Source organism: Macaca fascicularis, chromosome 9 (genome assembly GCF_037993035.2).
Source record: "Macaca fascicularis isolate 582-1 chromosome 9, T2T-MFA8v1.1".
NCBI lineage: Eukaryota > Metazoa > Chordata > Mammalia > Primates > Cercopithecidae > Macaca > Macaca fascicularis.
The window spans coordinates 71189001-71216547 of NC_088383.1; the positions used below are offsets into that span (position 1 = coordinate 71189001).

Consider the following 27547-nt stretch of genomic DNA (forward strand, 5'->3'; position numbering starts at 1 on the left):
TCAAACCAGGTCCTTCACTCCTTCAGCCTGATGCTTTGGGGCATCTTGCCCGGGAGGCCTTCGGGAGACCTTCCCCCTTTAATCTGTATCTTTTGTACTTGTGACTATCTTGTAATTTACACTGGCGCCCTCCATACACAATCCACATATGCCCCAAGGGGCCTCAGAATAAATAGTGGCGAGGAGAAAAAGCATTGGCAGGAGGAGCAATGGACGCAGGCCCCTGGACTGCGGGCAAAGGCGGGAAAATTCAGATCCAGCGCTTGCCTGCTGCCCGCAGGGGCGCAGTTCCCGGCGCGGCCACCAGATCGCGCCCGGCTCTATCGGGCAGGGCTTGCAGTAAGGCTGTGTGGCCGCCAGATGATGCCCGAGACCACTGCTCCGCGGGCAGTGCCCAGACAAGGTGGAGCCCGGCGGGCCCGCGAATCCGAGACGTGTCCCAGGAGCTCCAGAGCACGTGACCTGCCATTGCCTCCCGCCGCCTCCTGCCCGCGCCATGACCCAGCCGGTGCCCCGGCTCTCCGTGCCCGCCGCGCTGGCCCTGGGCTCAGCCGCGCTGGGCGCGGCCTTCGCCACTGGCCTCTTCCTGGGTGAGCAGGACCCTGTCCCGGCGGGCGGGCGCAAAGGAGGGCGCGGCGTGGCTCAGGTTAACTACCCTGTGGCCGCAGAGCCCTGTACCCTGATCCAATATCTTCTCCCTGGCAGGAAGGCGGTGCCCCCCATGGCGAGGCCGGCGAGAGCAGTGCCTGCTTCCCCCCGAGGACAGCCCGCTGTGGCAGTATCTTCTGAGCCGCTCCATGCGGGAGCACCCGGCGCTGCGAAGCCTGAGGCTGGTCAGCAGGGCGCGGGACGGGAACGGGCGTCCCTCTCGGGCCCTGCGGGTCCCACGTGGCTGTGTGACCTTGGGCTGGGCCGTGGCCCTCTCTGGGCTTCCGGCTTTCCCGGGCCGGGTGCGGTGGGCGTTCCCGGAGGGTCTGTCCCCCAGGCCACGCCCAGAACCGCGCTCCTGGGAGTTTGGGACCCCAGGGCGAAGGTGGGTAACCGGCATGGCTGGTGACACCTTCTTTCACGCAGCTGACCCTGGAGCAGCCGCAGGGGGATTCCATGATGACCTGCGAGCAGGCCCAGCTCTTGGCCAACCTGGCGCGGCTCATCCAGGCCAAGAAGGCGCTGGATCTGGGTAGGGGCACGCAGCCGGGATCCCGGAGGGCCGAGGTTTCTGGGCCAACCCCCACTCTGCTCTGAGCCCGTCTGTGTTCTGGTCCCAGGCACCTTCACGGGCTACTCTGCCCTGGCCCTGGCCCTGGCGCTGCCCGCAGACGGGCGCGTGGTGACCTGCGAGGTGGAAGCACAGCCCCCGGAGCTGGGACGGCCCCTGTGGAGGCAGGTGAGCGCCCGCGCGTAGCCCCGCAGCCCCAGGCGAGGCGCAACGGCTGACCCGCTTCCTCCGTAGGCCGAGGCGGAGCACAAGATCGACCTCCGGCTGAAGCCCGCCCTGCAGACCCTGGGTGAGCACCGAAGCGGGAAGGGTTTTGTGGCCATTGCAAACGAGGTCGCTGTGTGGCCGAGCTGTGACTAGGCCTGCGGGTTAAGGGCACGGCCGGCTATCACAGCGCCCGGGCCGGCCTGGGAGGGGCCTTAGGGACGCCGGGGCCGCGGACTCAGCCGCACCTGCCCTCCCTCCCGCTGCAAGACGAACTGCTGGCGGCGGGCGAGGCCGGCACCTTCGACGTGGCCGTGGTGGATGCGGACAAGGAGAACTGCGCTGCCTACTACGAGCGCTGCCTGCAGCTGCTGCGACCCGGAGGCATCCTCGCCGTCCTCAGAGTAAGGGATCCACTGCGGGGGAGGAGAAAGCACCCTCTCGGGGCGGGTCCCCATCTTTTTCCTTGACTCCTCTTATACCCCAAAGCCCCACCCAGTCCAGTCACATAGGCTCCACCCCCCTGCGGGGCTCCGGCCCCAGTAGGTACCCAGGCTTTCCTCCGCTTTGGTTCTCTGTCTCCGGCTCTGGTCACCTCCCGCCCGGGGACCTCCCTCCGAGGCCCCGCCTCCTGCCTGGGCACCTCCCTCCGAGGCCCCGCCTTCCGCCCGAGCACCTCCCTCCGAAGCCCCGCCTCCCACGGCCCGGTTGGCCCCGCCCTCCCGCAGGTCCTGTGGCGCGGGAAGGTGCTGCAACCTCCGAAAGGGGACGTGGCGGCCGAGTGTGTGCGAAACCTAAACGAACGCATCCGGCGGGACGTCAGGGTCTACATCAGCCTCCTGCCCCTGGGCGATGGCCTCACCTTGGCCTTCAAGATCTAGGGCTGGCCCCTAGTGAGCGAGGGAGGGTTGCCTGGGAACCCCAGGAATTGACCCTGAGTTTTAAATTCGAAAATAAAGTGGGGCTGGGACACACGACCTCCTGAGCCTCCGTGTGTGGCGCTGGATGGGGAAGGGAGGGAAGGCCCAGCACAGATAGCTCCTTCAGTGAAAGGGGCCTTGAGGTTTGTCCCCTCCCTGGCGCCAGGTCTGTGGCCCTACTGCAGGAACCTCCAGCTGGCAGGAGACAGGTTATGAAGTTTTAATTGGCCTGGCCACATGTAATGGCCAGAGACCCCAGCTCCTCAGGCTTGTCTCCCTCCTACATCTCTCCCTCAGGGCAGGCGAAGCTCTGGTTCCGTGAAGCTGGGGACTGGTGGAGGGCCACTATGGTGTCTGACAACAGGAAAGAGGATTGCAGGTGCCCACGGGTGTCACTTGTGTGCTTTTGTAGGTGATGCCAGTTCTGCTGGCGGCTTGCTCATATCTTCACAGCACAGTCAGCTCCCCAGCCTCACCTCTCCAGTGGAGGCCCTGGTAGGGGAACATCACCTCTGAGAGCCAGGTCAGTTGGCCTGGACCTGAGGCCCTCGGGGTTGACTTGAGTATCCCGCCGTCTCCTTGAAATTCTGAAGGAAAGTGAGGGGGATCATTGGCCAGGGAGGTGTGAGGCAAAGAAGCCTATAGGTACAGCCGTTGTTACCACACTCCCTAGAGGATGAAGAGAACTTCAGGCTTTCCTGAACCATCTGCCTATGAGGTGAGGTGGAGAAGGAACCAGGCCTTATGGAGCACTTTTGACCCAGGTGCTCTGCTCCTCATTTAAATCTCCCCAACCTCATAGATCTTATCTCCACTGACAGATGAAGGTCAAATTCTTTCCACTGACACTGCCTCAGGCATAAGTGGCATTAGCCTGGAATTCAAGCAGCCTTGTCACTACCTGGTAAGCCACGGTGATGGGAAGTGTCCCTGGAGACTGCTGGAAGCAGGGCTAAAGAGCTACATGAGGCTGGGTGCAGTGGCTCATGCCTGTAATCCTAGCACTTTGGGAGGTTGAAGCAGGTGGATCATTTGAGGTCATGAGTTCGAGACCAGCCTGGTCAACATGGTGAAACCTGGTCTCTACTAAAAATACAGAAATTAGACAGGTGTGGTAGTACACACCTGTAATCCCAGCTACTGGGGACGCTGAGGCAGAATTGCTTGAACCCAGGAGGCGGAGGTTGCAGTGAGCCCAGACTGCACCACTGCACTCCAGCCTGAGCAACAGAGCGAGACTCGTCTAAAAAGAAAAAAGAAAAAAAAAAGCCACATGACCTCACAGCTCCTGGGACACACTTTGCATTTTGGACACTACACAGGACCATGGCTGGAAACCTACACTTTTCTAACTCATGAAAGCATATTAGGATGCACATGAGTGGATAGGTTCAATTTACTCTAAGCAGATCCTTGACAGCCAGCTAACTCACTTGTGCCACACCTCAGTCTAAATTACTGTAGCCACTGCCCAATAAAGGGCCACCTGTTAGCTAAGGGGCAGCAGTCCCCATGACTAGGATTTTTCCCTTTAGAGGACCACCAGCAGTGATTAGTTACCTGTGGGTCTACTTTACACTGTAAGAGTTGCTTTCAGGCCTAGCCTGCATGGACATCTTTTCATGTTTCTCCTCTTACCTGACTCAAATTCTAACCTTCTGTCCCTTAAGTCATGTCTGTCTGGAGAGGGCCTTTCAGAGAACCATGATTCACATGGGCCATTCAAGCCAGTCCCCTAGGACAAAGTGGGACCAGAGGGGTCTTCATGCCCCCAACCCTCCTGTGTGCACAGCTTGCTTGAGCTCTGGTTTCTCACCAGCTTCTTCTCAATCTCAAAAGTTTGTAGCATGTATCATTTCTTGGGTGATGAGTCCTTCCATTTTCTTACCCATTTCTTATCACTCAGGCTCTACCATTCTTCAGGTCTACTATTACAGATTTGTTGAACAAATCTTCTCCAGCCTATTTAATCATATCATTCCAATTATCTCCTATCAGAAAACTTGCTCTTTCCTACTTTTCCAATCAGAACCACCTATTAATGTCTCATTCGTACCCAGATGAAGGCCAATGCTACACAGCCAAAAGGGGTTGCCTCTGGTCTCCTACCTATACCCACCTTTCAATGTCTGCCTAGAAGGAAATGAGTAATGATCTCTCAGAGTCCCACAGGTTACCCTTACTGTCTACAACTTACTCTTCTGTACGCCTAACACCATCGCACCAAACCAGGGCCTACTTTATTTTCCTAGCAGTAGCTCACAGGGGTATGGTGTGTTTGTGTATCTTTTCAGCACCTTCTTTTTCCTTTCAGTTATGCAGGGCAATTCTGCACAGACTTACAAACTGAAGAGTATAAAAGCATGTATCCTCTTACTGTAGTCTTAAAAAGCTCGTGGAATTATTCTAGGGACACAGAAGATTCTGTGGCACAGATTTAAGTAAAGAGCAAAATACTCACTGGAAAAATTAAATACTGGCTAGCTACCACGGAGATTTGACCCTAGCTGGCAAACATGGAACTCTGCAAATACTTGGAGCCATTAATTATGTATACTTGTTTTATTCATAATTTGTCATGTTCTGGGATACCAAAAGTAATAATGGCTGAACTTAACAAAATTTTTAACCTCATCTCAATATCCACTGATCCATCTCATTCAATGGTAATAGTCAATGTTTTCTAAAGGAACATAAAAACAAACATGCACACAATTGCACAGTTTTCATAAAGGTCTATTTCATTATTGGTGGGTAGCGCATTTAACAGTTAAATACATTTAAATAATGTATAGGTGACTGCAGGACTGCAGCATTGGTAACTAGATAACCAATTCAACTAGAAACCAGCTAACAAGGAACTGTCTAAATACTTAAAATACAGCTCTTGTTGAGATCATTCTTTGTTTTGATCATCTTCTTGGGGGAAAAAAAGCCTGCTGCTGGTCACAATGGAAATATATTAAGGCCAAATCTTCTGATATCCATTCCCAAAGGTATCTTTCAGCTGGATTAAGCCTCCAACTCCAGGGCGAGCCCAAGCTTGTGGCCTCCAGCATTAATGCTCTTTCCGTCTACCAGAGCAGAGAGTGTAAGCTTCACACCTATTAAGACAAACACAAAAACAAAACACTGTGATGTACCTGGCACTTCACTCAGTCTGAGCCTTCTTTCACAGTCATCCCCAGAAGCCTGCCTGTCACTTCCTCAGCCTGTCAGCTGACCTACTAGTGCTGGCCACCAGAGGGCGCTTGGAAGAATCTGAGACACCAGAAGGACTGGGTTACCATTCTAGGTAAGGCACCAAGTCACAGAGAAATGTTTTAATAACAAGTTCAAAGTGCTCTAGAATATACAATAATGTTGAGTATACTATCCAGATGAAGAGAGACTAGAGACATAATCATAATTAGATCCTAGAAAGGGAAACCTACAATAAAGACACATTTGGGGATGGGGTAAATCTGAATATATATTTGGTATTACATTAATGTTAGTTTTCTTAGATGCGATAATAGTATTGTGCTTATAAAGAAAAATGTCTTACTCTTAGGATACACATGCTAGGAGCTGCCGTGTCTGTATGTCTGCAAAACATACAGTTTTTTAAAAAAAGTATGTGAAGTTTCAGAGACATAAATGCTGTAAATTTTAATAACTGGTCAACATAGGGTAAGGGTATATGATGTTCACTGTACCATTCTTCCAACTTTTCTTTAGGTTTCAAAATCGCCAAAATAAACTTTGGGAAGGAAAATCCCTATTTGGAGGGGGGAAAGTCCCCAGTACTTTAACCAGACTCCAAGATGAGTCATGTGCATTGTGAAGTTGGAGAAATGCTGCTCTAGACACAGCATGCTTCAAAATATTATATAAAGTCAACAAGACTATAGACAGAACCAAAGCAATGAGTGAACTTTTATCAACAAAATAAAAATTACTTTTATTTTAGAGAGAGAGAGAGAGAAAGAAAGAGAAAGGAAGGAAGGAAGGGAGGGAGGGAAAGAAAGAAAGGAAAAGAAAGAAAAAGAAAGGAAGGAAGGAAAGAAAGAGAGTTGTGGCAAAAGGTAAACATGTATTTATTGTACTCTTCTTTCAACTCTTCTGTGTGCTTGAAAGGTCTGAAAAATAAGCTGAAGAATGAAAACTAATTTTTTTAATATCAAAACAATCCTACTTTATCAAGAATACTTACCAGGCCTCAGAGTCTGAGTGTAGCCTACTCCAATTAAGCTAGAGTTGTTGACTTTTGCCTAAAATAAAATTCAAAAACAACTGTAAGAAAAATATTTCAGTAGGGACAAAGCCCCTACATGTTTCCCCATCATGTAGTCGTGAAGTGTTCAGTTTTATTCACGAGACAATAAAATTCATTATGTATTAAGCCAAACAGAAATCAGGTACTACTTAATTCATATCCATTCAACTCAAAAATCAAATTGTCAGTAGGACACGATACTCCTGATAGCCACTGGAATGTATCCAAAGACCCCAAACTGTCCGTACAGCACAAGAGCCTAAGCACTCTCATAAAAATCATCTTTGTCGATTCTAGTCTAGCACAACAAAACCAGACCAAATGTGGTACAAATCAGGCTCACTAGAGGTGACACACAGCAGCCTTAAAGTGCAGGGTATCAAGTTTAAATTCATGACTTAGTTACACACATGTAAACTTTCCTACTTTCAGGACTCTTCCTAAAGAACCAAAACCATCAATGTTTAAAAAAAAAAAAAAAAAAAATCTCCAAACAAGTAATTCCTCTGAAGAATCAGATCAAACAATCCTTTATCCTCACATTCTCACACCTCTCATGAATGCCAGTGCTGCTGAGTTCTGGCTGTATGTAACCACTGTGCTTGGGAGGAGGTCCCAGTGAGGTATCATGTACCAATCCAGGCCCCTGCCTTCCTTGCACAATCCTAACATTTCAGGACTTACAGACTTCAAGGGCTGGAAGGAACCCTGAAGAGTATGACATAGTAAGGAGTAGATTCCTTCTAGTTCCATTCTCTACCACCCCTAACACTATGAAGCCACACCAGAGGCCAGGAACACCTCCCTTCATTTCCAGGGCATAGGTTGCCTAGATACGCAACTTTGCTTTGCTTTCAGCATTCTGAGGGCTACTGTATAAAGGTAACAAACAGCCTATGTGACCAAAACAGATCTCCAAATGATTTGATGTCTATAGTCTTATAATGTGTAACATCCAAAGAGCCCAATCCAGAGAAAGAAATGATGTAACTATACAGACACAAACCACATCCACAACACCTGTATTCACTTGGCACTACAGCCAAATATTCATGAGCTACCAATGACCATCTAAAAAAACAGGCCTGGTGCAGTGACTGACACCAGTAATCCCAGCACTTTGGGGGCCAAGGCGGGAGGATCACTTGAGCCCAGGAATTCAACAACAGTCTGAGCAACACAGTGAGACCCCTGTCTGTCTGTACAAAATTTTTCTAGCTTGGCATGATGGTGCACACCTACCCAACTATCGGGGAAGCGGGAGTGAGATGGAAGGATCTCTTAAGCCCAGGTGGCTGAGGGTACAGTGAGCTGTGGTTGCACTAGTGAACTCCAGCCTAGGCAACACAAAGCAAAAAAAAAGAAAAAAAAAAAGAAAAAGAAAAGAAAAAAAAATACCTCATTAATGACCATCCTGTGCCCTACAAATAAGAGCCTCAGACAGCTGAACAGACATTCCTATTATTGGCCGGGCGCAATGGTTCACACCTGTAATCCCAGCACTTTGGGAGGCCAAGGCGGGCAGATCACAAGGTCAGGAGATCGAGACCATCCTGGCTAACACGGTGAAACCCTGTCTCTACTAAAAATACAAAAAATTAGCCGGGGCGTGTACCCGGAAGGCAGAGGTTGCAGTGAGCTGAGATTGCGCCACTGCACTCTAGCCTCGGCGACAGAGTGGGACTCCCGTCTCAAAAAAAAAAAAGAAGAAATTCCTACTATTGGCCAGACTCAGTGGCTCACGCCTGTAATCCCAGCACTTTGGGAGGATCACGAGGTCAGGAGTTCAAGACTAGCCTGGCCAAGATGGTGAAACCCCATCTCTACTAAAACTATAAAAATTAGCCAGGCACAGTGGCAGGTGCCTGTAATCCCAGCTACTCGGGGAGCTGAAGCAGGAGAATCGCTTGAATCCGGGTGGCAGAGGTTGCAGTGAGCAGAGATCGCACCACTGCACTCCAGCCAGGGCGACAAAGTGAGACTCTGTCTCAAAAAAAAAAAAAAGAAAAGAAAAAAAAAAAGAAATTCCTATTATTTAACAGTAGGAGTTAAACCATGAAACTGTGATAAGGAGTAGAAAAAATAAACTCAGTTTCTCCCTCTATACTCTCACAAGGCCTAGGGAGAATTTCCCACTCATCAAGCAAACAATTCTGCAGCAGATTCCAGCTAGATGTTCTCTAATTCGATTCTGATACTATCTACCTGGAGAGAGAGCATTGCATCACACACAGGTTCAGCGCTCAGTTTCATAAAACTGCCCCGCCCTCATTTTCAATGCCAATTGAAAGTTCCAGGTTGTTTTGCCTGTTTCTTACAGACTGGTTATAAATCGGGGTTCCCACAAGTCCCTGGGGTTCAATTTCCCAGAGTGGCACAGAGAACTCAGGGAAACATTTACCAGTTATATAGGATATTTTAAAGGATGTAAATGAACAGCCAGATGAAGATACTTATGTATCTTTTCCTTTATAGGTGAGGTCTGGAAGGGTCCCAAGCACAGGAGCTTCCATCCCTGTGAAGCTGGGGTGCCCCATCCTCCCATAACATGAATGTATTATTGTTTACCTTCCTGAAGGCCCCCTGAACTCAGTCCTTTGGGTTTTTATGGAGACTTCATTACAAAGGCACGATTAATTAACTCACTGGTCACTGGCTCAACCTTTAGCTACTATGCCCTCCCCAAGGAAGGTTTGTTCCCTAGCAACCAGCACCCCCTACCATGTGGTCATCTAGGGACTATCCAAAAATCACCTCATAAACATAAGTTCAGATGTGGTTGAAAAGGACCCGTTAAAAATAACAAAATAGCCCAGGGCACAGTGGCTCGTGCCTGTTACCCCAGCACTTTGGGAGCCAAGGCAGGGGAATCACCTGAGGTCAGGGGTTAGAGACCCACCTGGCCAACATGGTGAAACCTCATTTGTACTGAAAATATAAAAATTAGCTGGGCGTGGTGGCAGGCACCTGTCATCCCAGCTACTAGGTAGGCTGAGGCATGAGAACTACTTGAGCCTGGGAGGCGGACATTGCAGTGAGCAGAGATGGTGCCACTGCACTCCATCCAGCCTGGGTTGACAGCGAGATTTCATCTAAAAAAAAAAAAAACCGGCCGGGCGCGGTGGCTCAAGCCTGTAATCCCAGCACTTTGGGAGGCCGAGAGGGGCGGATCACGAGGTCACAAGATCGAGACCATCCTGGCGAACACGGTGAAACCCCGTCTCTACTAAAAAATACAAAAAACTAGCCGGGCGAGGTGGCGGGCGCCTGTAGTCCCAGCTACTCAGGAGGCTGAGGCAGGAGAATGGCGTAAACCCGGGAGGCGGAGCTTGCAGTGAGCCGAGATCGCGCCACTGCACTCCAGCCTGGGCGACAGAGCGAGACTGTCTCACAAAAAAAAAAAAAACACACAAAAGACTCTTTCACTTTTATGCTCTGGAGCTGTTTCAGGAACCAAGAACAAATGGCCAAATATCTCAACAAAAGATACTCCTACTGCTCTAGTCACTTGGGAAATTGCAAGGGTTACAGAAGCTGTGAGCCAGGAACTGGACAAAAACCAAAATATATACACCATAGTATCATAGGCCACACCCTGGTTTCAAACAGGGATCCCTTAGAGCAAAAAAGTCCATATATCTGTCAAGGATGTTTACACTTGTTACATTTATATAACACACGTATCTGCAAGAGTACAAACACAAATATGCTTATCATCTGGAGAAGCTACTGTGGGATAGGGATAGGTTTAAAGAAACAACTAGGCCAGGCGCGGGGGCTCACGTCTGTAATCTCAGCACTTTGGGAGGCTGAGGCGGGCGGATCACCAGAGGTCAGGAGTTTGAGAACAGCCTGGCCAACATGGCGAAACCTCATCTCTACTAAAAATACAAAAATTAGCCAGGCATGATAGCGGGCACCTATAATCCCAGCTACTCGGGAGGCTGAGGCACCAGAATGGCTTGAACCCAGGAGGTGGAGGTTGCAGTGAGCCAGGATCACACCACTGCACTCCAGCCTAGATGACAAGAGACTCCGTCTCAAAAAAAAAAACAAAACAAAACAAAAAAACACCTAATTTGTCCTATGAAGAGAAAAAAAAAATAGCTCAGCAGTATGAGGAATGTGAGGTATGCAAAATTTATCAGGCCCAGAGAGACGTGAGAATGAGACTTTACTCACAGGACACACCCCCATGCCCAGGGGAAATTGTTTAAAAACATTTTTTCTTTTTTTTCTTCCTTGTAGTTTCCAGGCTAGCTAGTAAATATCTAAAGTGTTACTGCAAGTTGCACAATGTGACCCTCACCCATTATCTAACATTATATAACATGAGTTCCTGGAATCTGTGACACAAAGAACAATGTATAGCCAATCACTAATCAATGTTATTTCTGTAAACCAAAGAGAATTCCTGCCAAACAACTTTGTATCGGCCCACATCCTGTCCTGGATTTTTGGCCTTTAAAAACCTGTTTGTAACAAAGGCCAAATGGAGCTCAAATCCACTTGGATCTGGGTCTGCTGGGCAGCTGTCCTCATTATGGTCAAGTAAATTCTTTAAAATTGTATTTTGTGCCTTAGTTTCTTCCTTTAGGTTCACAGAAGCCATTAGAAACATCTTTATCTTCTTCTACCAGCTTTTTTCCCCTTGATCTACTGTTATTTGTACCTTGTGCAGAACTATTCAGGACAGAGATCAGCTGATAGTGAGATCCATTTCCTCCTCAGGTCAGTCACTTTCCATAGGTGTTACATCCTGAGGAGGCTTCAACTCAATTTCACAATACATATGATCATCAATCTGTATTATAAGACTTATTTACACAAGGGAGTTTAATCTTGCCAACAGTATTACCATATGGCAGTATGAGCATGGTACAAAAAAAAAATCAGTTTCGTTACAAATCAGTAAGAATTAGAGATATTTGATTTGCCTTCCCAACAGAAATCTACCCTTCCCCATTTGTCAGCTTTATACTGATTACTGCCCCAGGCAATTTCAGATCACATTTCTCAATGTAATCTCTGACTTCCGACTTTTTAAATTTCTCCAAATTGGGCAAAATACAGCAAATACAGGTCTTAGGGGTACTTTGCCCAAGGTTGGTGAGTTTGGTCTAGCATCAAGGTACAATCCAGCACTCTTTCACCTTGATTTTAGTGATTACAAATAACAATAATCAAGGACTTGTATATTTTGTTTGTTTCTTATTGTTTGCACTTCCCCTTATGCACCCAGTGAACCAACTCCCTGGCAGTTGGATCTATCTCCAAATTTCACTGGTAATTTTTAAGTACCTGAGCACAGCACAGTTGTGGCTCCATAGTAGGGGTGACCACCTGACCACCCAGGAGTCAAAAGTTCCTCATTCCCCATCCATTTATCCTTTTTCTTCCTAAACCATGCTTCGATGAGCCACTCTAGCTAGAGCCACTCTAGCAAATCCCAATCCTGACATCTGAGGATACAGAAAAAAACCAACTCAGTTTCTCCTACTATTCTCTCACAACACAGAATGTTTCTGTGATATGTGTGAGGGCTTTCCCCACACACTAAGCAAGCAATAATTTCTGCAGCAGACACTCGGCTAAATGTCCTGTAATTCAATTCAATTCTATCCTGGAGACATCAGCTGCCACAGGTTAAGGGCTCAGTCCCACAAGACTGCCCTCCTCCCACTTCGGATGCCAACTGCAAGCCCTAGGTTGTTTTAACTGCTTCTGACCTGGCAGCTCTAGAGGTTCCCACAAGCCCCTCCCTTGGGTTCAATTAATTTCCTAGAGCAGGTCACAGAACTCAAGAAATATTTTATTTACATTTACCAGTTTTAATAAAGGATATTACAAAGGATACAGATGAAGAGACGTATAGTGCAAAACATAGAAAAGGACACAGCTTCAATGCCCTCTCCAGGCATGCCACCTTCCAGCAACCTCAGCTACCCAGCTCACTGACCTCTGTCCTTGTGGGTTTTCACGAGGCTTCATTATATAGGCATGACTGATTAAACCACTAGCCATTGGTGAACAACTTAACCTTCAGCCCCTCTCCCCACCACCCTCTAATCACACCTTGGTCTCTCCACTGACTAGCTCCCACCCCGAAGCTACCTAAAGGTGGCCAGCCACCAGTCAACTCATTAGCATACAAAAAGATACTTAACACTGGGGATTCCAAGGATTTTTTAGGAGTTCTATGCCAGGAGAGGGAAGCAAAACCAAATATACACTTCCTAATATCACAAGGAGCATTAAGCAATGCTTCTGGGTACTGCTGAATTGGAGTGGCAGCTAACATTACTGAAGTGGGAAAGGCTAGGTACGTTTCCAAACTAATTCCCAGGAGTCACTAAATGACACAGGGGTCCCAACCTGCCTTCCCATTTTAACTATGAACTCCTAGTAGGTGAGATAAGCTTCTTCCACTGACATTAAATCTGTTAAAATGTCACAGACATCAATGCAAATAACAGAATAGTGTGCTGTATGAATCCTGAGGTTTTTATTGCTGTAGTGCAATTAGAAATGGAGAAGGGGGCCAGCCGTGGTGGCTCATGCCTGTAATCCCAGCACTTTGGGAGGCTGAGGCGGGTGGATCACTTGAGGTCAGGAGTTTGAGACAAGTCTGGCCAACAAATCCCGTCTTTACTCAAAAATACAAAAAAATTAGCCAGGTGTGGTGGCGGGCACCTGTAATCTCAGCTACTGGTGAGGCTGAGGCAGAAGAATTGCTTGAACCCAGGAGGTGGAGCTTGCAGTGAGCCAAGATCGCACTACTGCACCCCAGGCTGGGCGACACAGTGAGACTCCATCTCAAAAAAAAAAAAAAAAAAAGACAAAGTCATGATTAAAATACTAGCCAGGTGCAGTGGCTCATGCCTGTAATCCCAACAGCCTCCTTTGGGAGGCTGAGACAGGATGACAGCTTGAGCCTAGGATGGGCAACATATGGAAATCCCATCCTTACAAAAAAACATCAAAAAATTAATTGGGAATAGGAGGAGGCTGAGGTTGAACCCAGAATGTCAAGGCTGCAGGGAGTCATGATTGTGCCACTGCAGTCCAGCCTGGACAAAAGAGAGCCTTAAAAAAAAAGGATTAAAGCACTATTATTTCTGACACGGTAAGAACTACCAAAACACCTGCTATAGCTGGGTTTAGACAGGCCTATGGCTCAAGGTTATTATCAACATTAACTCGGCAGTTTTTGAGATTAAACAAACTCCACCGGCCTGGCCTGGAAATAAAACATCTAACACTGTATTCATCAAAAAAGCAACATTTCAAAATCTAAAGCCAATCTATCTGTAAACTGGGGACTGTGTGAAATCAGTTCAAATTTTCAACATAATTCAGTATACCCAAAGACTCATTCCCACAACCAAAACTCCCTTCTAAGTCCACAAAAGTACTCACAGAAATAGAAGCAGTAGGATCCAACTGATATTTAGCTGCAATGCCAAAACGAGTGCAGTTGGTACCTGATGTCCAAGCAAGGTTTACTGAAGTGTCAAGATCTTCACATACTTTCTGATAAATTGACCCTCCAAATTCCGTCCCATCATTCCTATAAGATATTTTAAATTAGTAGATCTAGAACAGACAATGTAATAATGTCTAAGGCACAGGCTGATTTGTAGCATTACATTTAAATAAAAACTACAGCTCAAGTGGGTCTTTAGTGTTCCACTGAAAACTTGCAAGTTTTAACAGGTTTTTTACCCCAACCCATACCCATACAGGGACTGGTAAAATGAACCACAGAATATCCATTCAGTGGAATTATCACACTGTATTAAACATACAAGAGATTCCCATACAGCCTTTTGGTTATTTCATAAACACATATATATACACACACATATAAAAAGGTGAACCACCACAACGTTAACAAAGATTATATACCTAGCTGGCATGATTATGAGAAATGTAGGTTTTCTTCTTTGTGCTTGTTATTTACCAATGAATTTTTACAATGGAAAGAAAAACATTTTAAGTACTTTTCATGTATCTATCTAGTTTGGGCTTAGGTAAAAACACCAGGCTGGATGTAGTGGCTCACGCCTATAATCCCAACACTTTAGGTGGAGGCAGGAGGATCGCCTGAGGTCAGGAGTTTGAGACAAGCCTGGGCAACATAGCAAGACCCCATCTCTATAAAAATAATTTAAAACAAACCAAAAAAACAAAAAAACAGCAGCAGCAGCTGGGCACAGTGGCTCATGCCTGTAAACCCAGCAATTTGGGAGGTGGGCAGATCAAGAGGTCAGGAGTTCCAGACCAGCCTCACCAGCATGGTGAAACTCCGTCTCTACCAAAATACAAAAATTAGCCGGGCGTGGTGGCATGCGCCTGTAGTCCCAGCTACTTGGGAGGCTGAGGCAGGAGAACTGTTTGAACCCGGGAGGTGGATGTTGCAGTGAGCTGAGATCGCCACAGAGCAACTCTGTCTCAACAAAAAAAAAAAAAAGAAAGAAAAAAAAACCCCCAACAACAAAACGCCATACATTTTAGGCAATCCTATCACGTCAGCATCCCACACATCTTTTAAAATGAATATACTGGTAGCAGTCTGCCAATATCTAATGCCTCGTGTAAAACTACAAAGTGCATTAAACCCCATATAAAATGAACATTTACTCTCTCAGCACCAAAGGTCAGATTGACATTCTTTTACTATAAGCTTTCAAGGGGCACCCTAGAAATGACCAAGAATGATTTTGTTTTTAAATGTTAAGAGAAATCCTTTAGGGTGCACCCAGATCAATAAGAGATGACAGACATCAAAATCATTCTCTGAGGGCCTACATCACAGTATCCTATGAAAGAAATACTTACACATTAGTGTGTAGCTGGAAGTCCCCAGTCCTGTAGCCCACTGCAAAGTTATTCCTTGTCAGCTTTGATTTGGCACTGTCGAAGGTCATCTGGTACCCAGCAAGCCAGCCCTCATAACCAAAGACAGCTGAACCATGGATTGCAGGTCCAGCAAAATCAAAGTCAACATCACAACCAAGGTTTATACACTCCCTCTTGTAAGAGGACTTGATTTTACCACTTTTCTTTCTGGAAAAAGAACAAACTGACGTCACTGGGAAAAACGTACACACACTTATGCACAAGAGAGCACAAAACAGACTTAAATTAACTGCAGTATGACCAGGGAGTAAAAACCAGCAATAACTGAGTAAAAAAATCATCTCAATGAACTACAAGACAAGGACACAAGGCAACTGGACGGCCATCTACAACTGCTTTGCAGAATTAACAATCATTCACAAAAGCCTGTTAGAAACACATTAATTGCCCAAGTTAGTGCAACAACGAAGAGGCAAATATTTGAAGGCAAGCCAATGATAGCAACCGTAGTATTCTAAAAGCAGATATAGGCCAGGCATGGTGGCTCCCGCCTGAAATCTCAGCACTGTGGGAGGCTGAGGCGGGTGGATCACCTAAGGTCAGGAGTTCAAGACCAGCCTGGCCAGCATGGTGAAACCCCATCTCTACTAAAAATACAAAAAAAAATTAGCCAGGCATAGTGGCACATGCCTGTAATCCCAGCTACCCGGAAGGCTGAGGCAGGAGAATCGCTTGAACCCAGCAGGCAAAGGTTGCAGTGAGCCAAGATCGCACCATTGCAGTCCAGCCTGGGTGACAGAGAATAAATAAATAGGCTGGGAGCGGTGGCTCACACCTGTAATCCCAGCACTCTGGGAGGCCACAGCAGGCAGATCACAAAGTCAGGAGTTCAAGACCAGCCTGACCAACATGGTGAAACCCTGTCTCTACTAAAAATACAAAAATTAGGCGGGCGTGGTGGCACACCGCCTGTAATCTCAGCTACTCAGGAGGCTGAGGCAGGAGAATCACTTGAACCCGGGAGGCGGAGGCTGCAGTGAGCCAAGATCATGCCACTACACTCCAGCCTGGGTGACAGAGTGAAACTCTGTCTCAAATAAAAATAAAAATAAAAATAAAAATAAATAAAACAAAACAAAACAAAACAAAATAAAATAAAATAGATGAAATAAAATAAGAAAAAAAAAAAAAATGGCCAGGCATGGTGACTCATGTCTGTAATCCCACCATTTTGGGAGGCCAACGCAGGCAGATCACCTGAGGTCATTAGTTCCAGAACAGCCTGGCCAAAATGGCGAAACCCTACCTCTACTAAAAATACAAAAATTAGCTGGGCGTGGTGGCGTGCGCCTGTAGTCCCTGCTACTCAGGGAGGCTGAGGCAGAAGAATCGCTTGAACCTGGGAGGTGGAGGTTGCAGTGAGCCAAGATGATGCCACCACATTCCAGTCTGGGTGACACAGAGAAGACTCCATCTCAAATAAATAAATAAAAGCAGATACAGAGATTTCACCACCACAAGGTAGCTTAAGAAGCTATCAAACAGTAAAGGTACACCTTTTCTAAATACACAAAAGAGAAATGCTTTTAAATGTAATACAGATAAAAATGTCTGTGCTTACCCTGTGTTTGGTGAGAAGGTAGTATCAAATGTCAGTTTCAAACCTTGACAAATCTATTTTGAAAGAAAAGTAATTTGCTTTCTTTTTTGAAATACAAAAATAATTAATAAAATTAATACTAAAATTTTCAAAATGTTACCTGGTCTTCAATTGCGATTTCTGTTCCCAGAGTGTTATCAGTGTTCCACTTTTCTGTGAAAGTCAGACCATACTCACACCACTTGTATTTGGTCTCCAAGGTCCCAGTAACTTTACCAGTGTCTGTATTAGATGAACCAGACGTTGAAAATTCCTAACAAGACAATCAATAACTTCATGAACATTCTCATAAGCCTAGAATTCATCACTAACTTACAAACACACACACACACACAACCCGCTGAAACATTTGGTAAACTCATGAATCCTCCTTTTTCTAGCTTCCTGAACACTCGTATCCCTCTGCACTGTGCTACTCTCTGAAGCTTATATAAGAGTGACAAGCCTTTGAGCAACTGACTGCCACTTCACATACAGCTGACACTTCTAATCAATCACAAGTTCATCTGTAGTGAATTCTCAAGTGAACAAACTGTACACCCCTTTTTTTTTTTTTTTTTTTTGAGACCGAGTCCCGCTCTGTCGCCACACTGGAATGCAGTGGCGTGATCTCGGCTTACTGCAACCTCCGCCTTCCAGGTTCAAGTGATTCTCCTGCCTCAGCCTCCCAAGTAGCTGGGATTACAGGTGCCCGCCACCACGCCCAGCTGATTTTTGTATTTTTAGTACAGATGGGGTTTCACTATGTTGGCCAGGCTGGTCTCCCAACTCCTGACCTCAGGTGATCCACCACCTCGGCCTCCCAAAGTGCTGGGATTACAAACGCGAGCCACTGCGCCCGGCCAACTGTACATCTTTTAAGGAAGGTTTTGCTAAGGTGATTTTATTTGGGATTCAAAAGTCAGCAGGAAACTAAGAGTGGCGGCTCACGCCTATGATCCCAGCACTTAGAGACCAGCCTGGGCTACACAGCAAGACGCCATCTCTACAAAAATTAAGAAACCAGCTCAGCGTGGTGGTGTGCGCCTGTAGTCCCAGCTACTCAGGAGGCCAAGGTGGGAAGATGGCTTGAGCCTGGGAGGTCCAAGCTGCAGTGAGCCATAATCCCACCATTGCACTCAGCATGGGTGACACAGTGAGACCCTGTCTAAAAATAATAATGTGCCAATCCCTGGTTGCACACGAACTGAAAAAGAAAAAATATGGAGGGCTTATCTGAATTTTTGTTTGTTTGAGACAGCATCTTGCCTCTGTCACCCAAGCTGGAGCACAGTGGTGTGATCACAGCTCACTGCAGCCTCAACCTCCCAGGCTCAAGTGATCCACATACCTCAGCCTCCTGAGTAGCTGGGATCACAAGCATCACCACGCCATGCCTAAGGAAGACAGCTGATGTGAAAATAATAAAGAGACTACAGCCAGAAATTGTGATATCTGCAGAGTGAGAAATATCAAAAACTGTATCAACAGGAGGAAAGGGCAGTCATCCTTCTCTCAGAAAATAGAACATTTGTATAACTATTGCTCTGCTGATAGAGACAAATCCTCAGGTCTTATATATACTCTCCTAAATTAGATCCTTTCATTAACAGGAATTTCAAGTCAAAGCATAGCCCTCAATACCTACACTAAAAAGCACTGTATTGGCTGGGCACAGTGGGTCACACCTGTAATCCCAGCACTTCAGGAGGCTGAGGCGGGACGATCACTTGAGGTAGGGAGTTTGAGACCAGCCTAGCCAAAATGGTGAAACCCCATCTCTACTAAACATACAAAAATTAGCCAGGCATGGTGGTGCATCCCTGTAATCCCAGCACTCAGGAGTCTGAGGCAGGAGAATCACCTGAACTCGAGAGCCTGAGGTTGCAGTGAGCCAAGATGGTGCCACGGCACTCTAACCTGGTGATGGAGTGAGTGAGACTCCATCTCCCATTAAAAAAAAAAAAGCATTAGATTGGCCAGGCACGGTGGCTCACGCGTGTAATCCCAGCACTTTGGGAGGCCGAGGCAGGCAGATCATGAGGTCAGGAGATCAAGACCATCCTAGCTAACATGGTAAAACCCCATCTCTATTAAAATACAAAAAATTAGCTGCGTGTGGGGGTGGGCACCTGTAGGCAGAAGAATGGTATGAACCTAGGAGGCAGAGCTTGCAGTGAGCTGAGATCGCGCCACTGCACTCCAACCTGGGCGACAGAGCAAGACTCCATCTCAAAAAAAAAAAAAACAACCATTGGATCCTGTTAGGAAAGAACACTGGATATAAAAATTAGGAGTTCTGATGTCCAGTTCTTCATGTCATTTACTAAACGCATCACACTGGGCAGGACACATTTTTTGGTTTTTTTTTTTTTTGGAGACAGGGTCTCACTGTCGCCCAGGTTGGAGTACAGTGCCACAGGCACAGCTCACTGCAGCCTCAAACTCCTGGGCTGAAGCGAAGCGATCCTGCTATCTCAGCCTCCCAAGTAGCTGGGACTTCAGGTGCCCACCAACAAGCACAGCAAATTTTTAAATTTTTTTGTAGAGACAGGGTCTCGCTATGTTGCCCAGGTTAGTCTCAGAACTCCTGGGCTCAAGTGATCCTCCTGCCTTGGCCTCCCAAAGCGCTGGGATTACAGGAATGAGCCACTGTGACCAGCCTCACTTACCTTTTTTGGGTCTGTTTCTGCAACTATAATTACAAAGCTTACCTCCAGATGATTAAATTGAACTGACACTGTGAAAGTTTGTACATTTTCATATGCTCCACAGAAAACGAAAGCATTATTAAAACAATATATATGGAACAGGTTCTTCTAGCAGATAGTTTGAACGGGGAATGTGTGAGCAGCTATTTTTAATCCTGAATGACATTAATGACTCTTGGGGCCCCACCCACTGCCATCCATCAGCCCATAGATCAAGAGCCAGCCTATATACACATGCCAAGGAAGCCTCAAGAAACAAAGCCAATACCACCCTGTGGGACCAGAGTTGGGCCAGATTACAGCTCATGCCCTTTACCACCAGACAGTTTGGCTTCTACATTCTGGGGTGGCCTCAGTAGCTTTGCAGTTCAGGTAAGAAAACAGAGCCAGGTATTAACGGGACTTATCCGGGGCCAGAGACAACCTACAGGATCAATACCACGGCTGTTCAATTACATGTATTAAATGTGAGTAAAAACATGCTACACCTAATCCAGCTCCTATACATCCTTCATGCTCTTAAACCTACTTCCATAAAACTTTCCCTAACCCTATACACAATAATCTATTCTTTTCCAACAAAGATTTGGTTTATCAAACAATCTAGTATTTGATATTAATTATCTCAGTATTCTCAGTTTATTTTATCTCTCCAACTAGAAAGTAAGCTTTTTAAACACGAGGACTGAGTCTTTTTTAGAAGGCCCTTTGTGTTTCAACAAACACGGTAGGGGCCTCAATAAACTAACAATAGGAACATTAAAAAACACACTAAATCACTGCACTGTAACCTGTTAACTTGGCCAAATAAGTCATTCAATCGTAACTAAACACCTAGGCTTCCTTTCAGACCAAAGAAAACAAGTGACAGATATGATCAATGTAAAACCCCAGAAATCCAACAGGCCGGCCGGGAGCGGTGGCTCACGCCTGTAATCCCAGCACTTTGGGAGGCCGAGGCGGACGGATCACAAGGTCAGGAGATCGAGGCCACGGTGAAACCCCATCTCTACTAAAAATACAAAAAATTAGCCGGGCGCGGTTGCGGGCGCCTGTAGTCCCAGCTACTCGGGAGGCTGAGGCAGGAGAATGGCGGGAACCCGGGAGGCGGAGCTTGCAGTGAGACGACATTGCGCCACTGCACTCCAGCCACAGGGACAGAGCGAGACTCTGTCTCAAAAAAAAAAAAAAAAAAGAAATCCAACAGGCCTAGGCTTTTAAACAACTACAGGCCGAGCGCTGTGGCTCACGCCTGTAATCCCAGCACTTTGGGATCACTTGAGGTCAGGAGTTTGAGACCAGACTGGCCAACATGGCAAAACCCTGTTTCTACTAAAAATACAAGAATTAGCAGGGCATGGTAGCAAGCACCTGTAATCCCAGCTACTTGGGAGGCTCAGGTTGAGGCAGGAGAATCGCTTGAACCTGAGATCATGCCACTGCATTCCAGCCTGGGCGACAGAGCAAGACTGCGTCTCAGGGGGGAAAAAGAAAAAAAAGAAAGAAACCACAATACAATTAATTTAAATAAATATCAGTTGCATGCACTCCATCAAAAATGTCTACACAGGCCGGGCGTGGTGGTTCATGCCTGTAATCCCAGCACTTTGGGAGCCTGAGGAGGGCAGATCACAAGGTCAGGAGATCGAGACCATCCTGGCTAACATGGTGAAACCCCATCTCTACTAAAAACACAAAAAAATTAGACGGGTGTGGTGGTGGCCAGTGCCTGTAGTTCCAGCTACTCAGGAGGCTGAGGCAAGAGAATGGCATGAACCTGGGAGGTGGAGCTTGCAGTGAGCCGAGATCATGCCACTGCACTCCAGCCTGGGTGACAGTGCGAGACTCGGTCTCAAAAAAAAAAAAAAAAACTCTCTCTCTCTCTCTATATATACACACACATACATATATCAAAATAACCTATAGTATTCTAATATGCACACACTTATACCCACCCCGAAATAATCTCAAAACAAAAATTTTTAGAGTAAAAAAAATTGCACAAAGTTAAATTTTACTAGCTGGGCATGGTGGCTCACATCTGTAATCCCAGCACTTTGGGAGGTCAATTAAAGGCAGGTGGATCACTTGAGCTCAGGAATTCAAGAGCAGCCTGGGCAACACGGCAAAACGTCATCTCTAGAAAAACTATAAAAAATACTCAGGCATGATGATAGGGCCTATACTCCCAGATGCTTGGGCGGCTGACGTGGGAAGATTGCTTGAGGCTGCAGTGAGCTGAGATTGTGCCACTGCACTCCAGTCTGGGCAACAGAGTGAGACCCTGTCTCAAAGAAAGTTAAATTTTACTTTATCCCCTTTGTAACAGTTCACTCAACTATCAAGTCACCAAAATACCAAAATATTAACCTCTTTAAAAAATATTCTTGGCCGGGCACAGTGGCTCACGCCTATAATCCCAGCACTTTGGGAGGCTGAGGCGGGCGGATCAAAAGGTTAGGAGTTCAAGACCAGCCTGACCAACATAGTGAAACCCTGTCTCTACTAAAAATACAAAAATTAGCTGGGCATGGTGGCAGGCACCTATAGTCCCAGCTACTCGGGAGGCTGAGGCAAGAGAATGGCATGAACCTGGGAGGCAGAGGTTGCAGTGAGCCAAGTCACATCACTGCACTCCACCCTGGTCAACAGAGTGAGACTCCATCTCAAAAAAAAAAAAAAAAAGTCTTGGCCGGGCATGGTGACTCACACCTGTAATCCCAGCACTCTCCGGGGCCGAGGTGGGTGGATCACCTGAGGTCTAGAGTTGGAGACCAGCCTGGCCAACATGGTGAAACCCCAGCTCCACTAAAAATACGAAAATCAGTCAGGCAGGGTGGTGGGCACCTGTAATTCCAGCCACTAGAGAGGCTGAGGCAGGAGAAACACCTGAACTCAAGAGGCAGAGGTTGCAGTGAGCCACGATCACACCACTGCAATCCAGTCTAAGTGACAGAGTGAGACTCCATCCCAAAAAAAAAAAAAAAATTCAGATCAGGACTCCCTAAACTCACAAAATACATGTGGAAATCTTCTCCAGGGAGAACTGCTAGAAAATGGACATTATATAAATGATTAGTACACATTATATAAATGATTAAAGAGTTCCTGATAATTTTATGCCCATAACTGACAAGCATTGTTGACAAAGGGTTACAAAAAAGTCTCATGGGTTCCCTGCCTTCAAATGTGTAATCTTACTGAGTAAAGAATACCACCTGACTGGTCTTTCCTAAGTTCCTTGTGCATACATAACACGACAAAAGACCACGTGAAAATCAGAAATCACATTCAAGACCAAAATAAATCAGGTTACAAGCAAATCTCTTAAAGTTAACTTCCGCCTCTTCTTTAAGACAAAACAGGTAGACATCTTTCAGTTATGACCATTTTACGAGTTGAAAAATTATAAAGGTTCAATAGAACTTATTCAACAGTAACACTCACCACGCCGCTGCAAGACTTTGTTTTCACATCCAGTTTCACCAACCCAAAACCTTCAACAAATAGAGAGCAAAAGAAACAAAATGATTATTTTGTATGAAAGATGCATAGCAATTGTTGACTATACATAAAAAACAAAAAGATTCCACATACTCAGAGGTGGATAAAAATGTGTTAATATACAATATTTAAATGAAATTGTTACAAATTCATCTTTTGTAAACTGGCTTATAAAGGGCAGAATTATCCCTATGCTGCTTTGTCTAGTTTTTTGGTAGTTGGTACACAAAAGAACGCTTTCAAACTATTCTTTTTTTTTTGAGACAGAGTCTCACTCTGCCGCCCAGGCTGGAGTGCAATGGCATGATCTCGGCTCACTGCAACCTCTGCCTCCCACGTTCCAGCAATTCTCCTGCCTCAGTCTCCCGAGTAGTTGGGACTACAGGTGTGTGCCACCACACCCGGCTAATTTTTTGTATTTTTAGTAGAGATGGGGTTTCACCGTGTTAGCCAGGATGGTGTCGATCTCCTGACCTCATGCTGCCCACCTCCGCCTCCGAAAGTGCTGGGATTACACGCGTGAGCAAACACGCCCAGCCCCCAAACTATTCTTAAACTTAAATATCAGATTTAAAAATCATTCAATTTAAATCTCAGAATAGCTAATAACTTATCATGATATGGCTGGGTGCGGTGGCTCATGCCTGGAATCCTAGCACTTCAGGAAGTTAAGGCGGGTGGATTACTTGAGATCAGGAGTTCAAAACCAGCCTGGCCAACATGGTGAAACCTCATCTCTACTAAAAATGAAAAAAAAGGCCGGGCGCGGTGGCTCAAGCCTGTAATCCCAGCACTTTGGGAGGCCGAGACGGGCGGATCACGAGGTCAGGAGATCGAGACCATCCTGGCTAACACAGTGAAACCCCGTCTCTACTAAAAATACAAAAACTTAGCCGGGCGAGGTGGCAGGCGCCTGTAGTCCCAGCTACTCGGGAGGCTGAGGCAGGAGAATGGCATGAACCCGGGAGGCGGAGCTTGCAGTGAGCTGAGATCCGGCCACTGCACTCCAGCCTGGGTGACAGAGCGAGACTCTGTCTCAAAAAAAAAAAAAAAAAAAAAAAAGCCAGGCATGGTGGTGCGTGCCTGTAATCCCAGTTACCAGAGAGGCTGAGGCAGGAGAATTGCTGGAACCCAGGAGGCAGAGGCTACAGTGAGCCAAGACCACGCCACTGCACTCCAGCCTGGGCAACAGAGTGAGACTCTGTCTCAAAAAAACACAAAAACAAAAACAAAACCAATTTATCATAATACAGCAATGGGGTATTTCCAACAATCTAAATAAAGGGGGGGATGGTATGGAACAGAATCTTTAAGAAAACCCAAATTTACCTGAAAAAGCTCATAACTCTGGAAAGTACTAGGAGTCACCACAAAAGCAAAACAGTAATATATCATAACTCTAGTCAACCAAGACCTAAGCTATAACTGAAAAAAATTAAAGCACAAGTCGCTTTTTCTTAAAGGCTCAAATCCTCTTAACTACAGTTTTAAAAAATTTTGGGAAATTGGGGGAGGGGGATGTAGACTGTAAAAGAACTATTTTCACAGAAGTTTAATGTAAGCATCTTAAGTTTCTAACAGAAGAATTAAAACAAGGCTGGGCACAGTGGCTCATGCCTATAATGTAATCCAACCAGGCTTTGAGAGGCCACTGTGTTTACTGGGTAACACAGTGAGACACCACCTCTACGAAAAATAAAAAAATTAGCCAAGTGTGGCAGAGTGTGCCTGTAGTCCCAGCTACTTGGGACTTGGGAGGCTGAGGAAAGATGATCGCTTGAGTCCAGGAGGTCCAGGCTGCAGTGAGGTATGATCGTGCCACTGCATCCAGCCTGGGCAACAGGCTCAAAAAAATAAATAAGTCTAAATTTAAAGCAGCAAGATATTTACAATTTGCAATGATTAATCTGATTTCACTAAGCAACCCAAACATACATTTTCACTCTTTATCTAACACGTTTTAAAAATAAGGTTCTTACCAAATCCTTTGTTGAAAATATCTCTGGCAGCTTTGCCAAGGTCAGCATATGATGGAGGAATACACATTGCTGGTAGAAAAAAAATTCCAGTATTAATGTCTCTATTCTCCCATCTTCTATCCAAGAACTAGAGTACGACCTACTGCTGATATTAAAATTCAAGCAATCCTATGTGTTGGAATTATGTTTTTTATCTGGTCAGGAGCTACACTAAAACTATAACGACCTATAAAGGAGATACCACCAACGAATTATTTCTAAAATAGATAACCATGGTTATACGAACTTGGGAAATTCGTTCCAAAATAGAAAAACAGTCTATTACCTACAGCCTCACTTCCTAGGACTGGACAGGTACAAAGAAACAAGTATTTGTGTGCATGGATATGTATCTGCTAAAATTCACTGAGATGAGCTGACTTAACTAAATTAGATAAAATCAAAACCTAAGACTAGGCCCTGTCCCTGATATGTCGTTTAATATCTTCGCTGAGGTGAAAACCAACATCCTGGAGTGGGAAGAGAACTTAATACTCTGGGAATTTAAATATTGAAACTTTGAAAAAATACTGCCATCTGTGTTTCATTCAAATGTCTGTATCAACTAAATATCAAATGGCGCTTCAAACTTACTAATATGACTCTCAAGTCCTTAGCCAATGCTGTGCTGCTTAAGGGCAGGCAATCTGAGCTCATTACACCAGCTCATTCATTCCACAAAGCACGTCCACGCCCTTAAGAGCACATGTAATGACCTTGTGCTCTCACAAGGACTGCTACTTCCTCTAGAAGAGTGACTGATCCCATCCTCCAAAGCGGAATCCCCGATTAATAACTTTTACTTCTGTACGTCAAAGACACGTACAAAAGCTGAAAGTCCATGCGGCCACAAACCAACTCCCCGGGCGTTGTTCCCCTATTTGAAATCCAGCAGCCCAGCCCCTCCTCGGCAGAGGTGGTCAGACGGTAAGGCGACCACCAAAAGCGGCCGAATTTCCAAGTCCTCGGAAAGACAGAGGGAAACAAACTGCGGGTTTCTGGTCGACAGGCTTCGACTCCCCGCCGCCCCATCCGGCAGAGATCCCTGCTCTACTTACGCCGCGCGCAAGTCTGTCCGTAGGTCGCCATGGCGAGGCCGTGGGAAGAGGGGAATCTGCGGGAGGGACAAGAAGTGCGGTCAGCTGGGGTCAAAGGGCCAAAGGGAGGTCCCGGGCAGAGAGGGGCGAGGGGCCGCGGGGTAGCGCGGCCATCTTAGGAAGCCAGGGCCGACCCCAAGTCCGGCGCAGGCCTCCCGCTTGGCCGAAGCGGCCTAGGCCCCTGGGTCGGCGTGAGGCGGGCGCGGCGGTACCTGGTGGTCTCCTGAGGGGGGCCGCAGCCACCGCTCCGCTAGCTGCTGAAGCCGCTCGTCACGCTCACTGTCCGGCTGCAGCTGCAGCGGCTGGAGGGCGAAGTGAAGGAGACACCGTTCCGCCCGCCGCAACCCTGTCCTCTCCCAGCCAGGACCCCGCCGCTGCCCCCGGGGCTGTCCGCCGCGCCTGTGCCCGCAGCGCAGCCCGCTGCCAACTCCAACCTGCTCCGGAGCGGCCACGTGGACCGACAGCGCCACGGTCCTGCAGGTGGGCTGCCTCGGTCCGTCGATGGGGATCGGGAAGGCAGAAGCTGCTGGGCCTTGAATCAGGCAGCTATCCGGGCAGCCTCAGAGGCGAGGGGGCGGGGAACGGCGAAGGCAGCGCGCTGCCGCCCGCCCGGGAGGGGGATGGGGCGGAGGCCCCGCGCGAACGCGTCACGGACGGGGCGGGGCGTCGGCGCGTGGCCGGGGCGATAGGGCGCGGCTGCGCACCACCGGGGTCACGTACATCTCTCCTACTCCCTTTACACGCTGGTGCGGGTCCGCCCCAGAAACAAACTCCTGCACAGGGCGCCTGCGGGGAGTCAGCTGAGCGTTACCCACGTCCACCCTACTAGCGCAGCCTGCGCTTCTGAGGGACAGCTTCTCTTTCCCAACCCAGTGAGAACGAGTGGGACACAGGGGCGCCACCTCCAGCCCCTCGCGCTCTTCTGCCCTCTTTTCCCACCTTGGTGTGACTGCCTTGCTGTGCCGGGCTGTGTGCCTGAGAGGTTTTTCGGGACTGCCTCTCCCTGAACAAATGTGAGCAGGTCGCAGCGTGCCCCACCCATTTCCACTCCGCCTTAGGCTTTCTCTTCCGCGGCTCCTCCCCACTCAGGCATGGCACTGCCTCACACCCGCACG

At 47.1% G+C, this 27547-nt stretch overlaps 2 protein-coding genes across 8 annotated transcripts; one reads left to right on the forward strand and one right to left on the reverse strand.

The window, feature by feature from the left end:
• Positions 1–467: 467 nt before the first annotated feature.
• On the forward strand, positions 468–6376 carry COMTD1 (catechol-O-methyltransferase domain containing 1). 4 transcript variants are annotated; one of them, XR_010577974.2, is made up of 8 exons: positions 468–590; positions 706–833; positions 1075–1180; positions 1269–1387; positions 1454–1508; positions 1694–1827; positions 5522–5638; positions 6064–6376. XR_010577974.2 is itself a non-coding variant. In XM_065520869.2 (7 exons), the coding sequence occupies exons 1-7, from the start codon at positions 497–499 to the stop codon at positions 5564–5566; spliced, it is 681 nt and encodes a 226-aa protein (XP_065376941.1). In that variant the 5' UTR covers positions 468–496; the 3' UTR covers positions 5567–6376. The 4 variants fall into 4 exon arrangements, 2 of the variants coding, with proteins under 2 accessions (XP_065376941.1, XP_045255961.1); XR_012417767.1 differs by having other exon boundaries at positions 1269–1383; positions 5522–6376; XM_065520869.2 differs by having other exon boundaries at positions 5522–6376.
• VDAC2 (voltage dependent anion channel 2) lies at positions 4891–27008 on the reverse strand. Of its 4 annotated transcripts, none has more exons than XM_074001733.1 (11): positions 26645–26802; positions 26394–26449; positions 25297–25365; positions 23261–23310; positions 18454–18499; positions 17224–17376; positions 17085–17137; positions 15443–15670; positions 14021–14171; positions 6539–6596; positions 4891–5447 (listed from the first exon to the last, which is right to left on the reverse strand). In XM_074001733.1, the coding sequence occupies exons 5-11, from the start codon at positions 18484–18486 to the stop codon at positions 5356–5358; spliced, it is 768 nt and encodes a 255-aa protein (XP_073857834.1). In that variant the 5' UTR covers positions 18487–18499; positions 23261–23310; positions 25297–25365; positions 26394–26449; positions 26645–26802; the 3' UTR covers positions 4891–5355. The 4 variants fall into 4 exon arrangements, with proteins under 4 accessions (XP_073857834.1, XP_073857835.1, XP_073857833.1 ...); XM_074001734.1 differs by having other exon boundaries at positions 18454–18557; XM_074001732.1 differs by lacking the exons at positions 18454–18499; positions 26645–26802 and adding an exon at positions 26867–27008.
• Between the last annotated feature and the right edge of the window lie 539 nt (positions 27009–27547).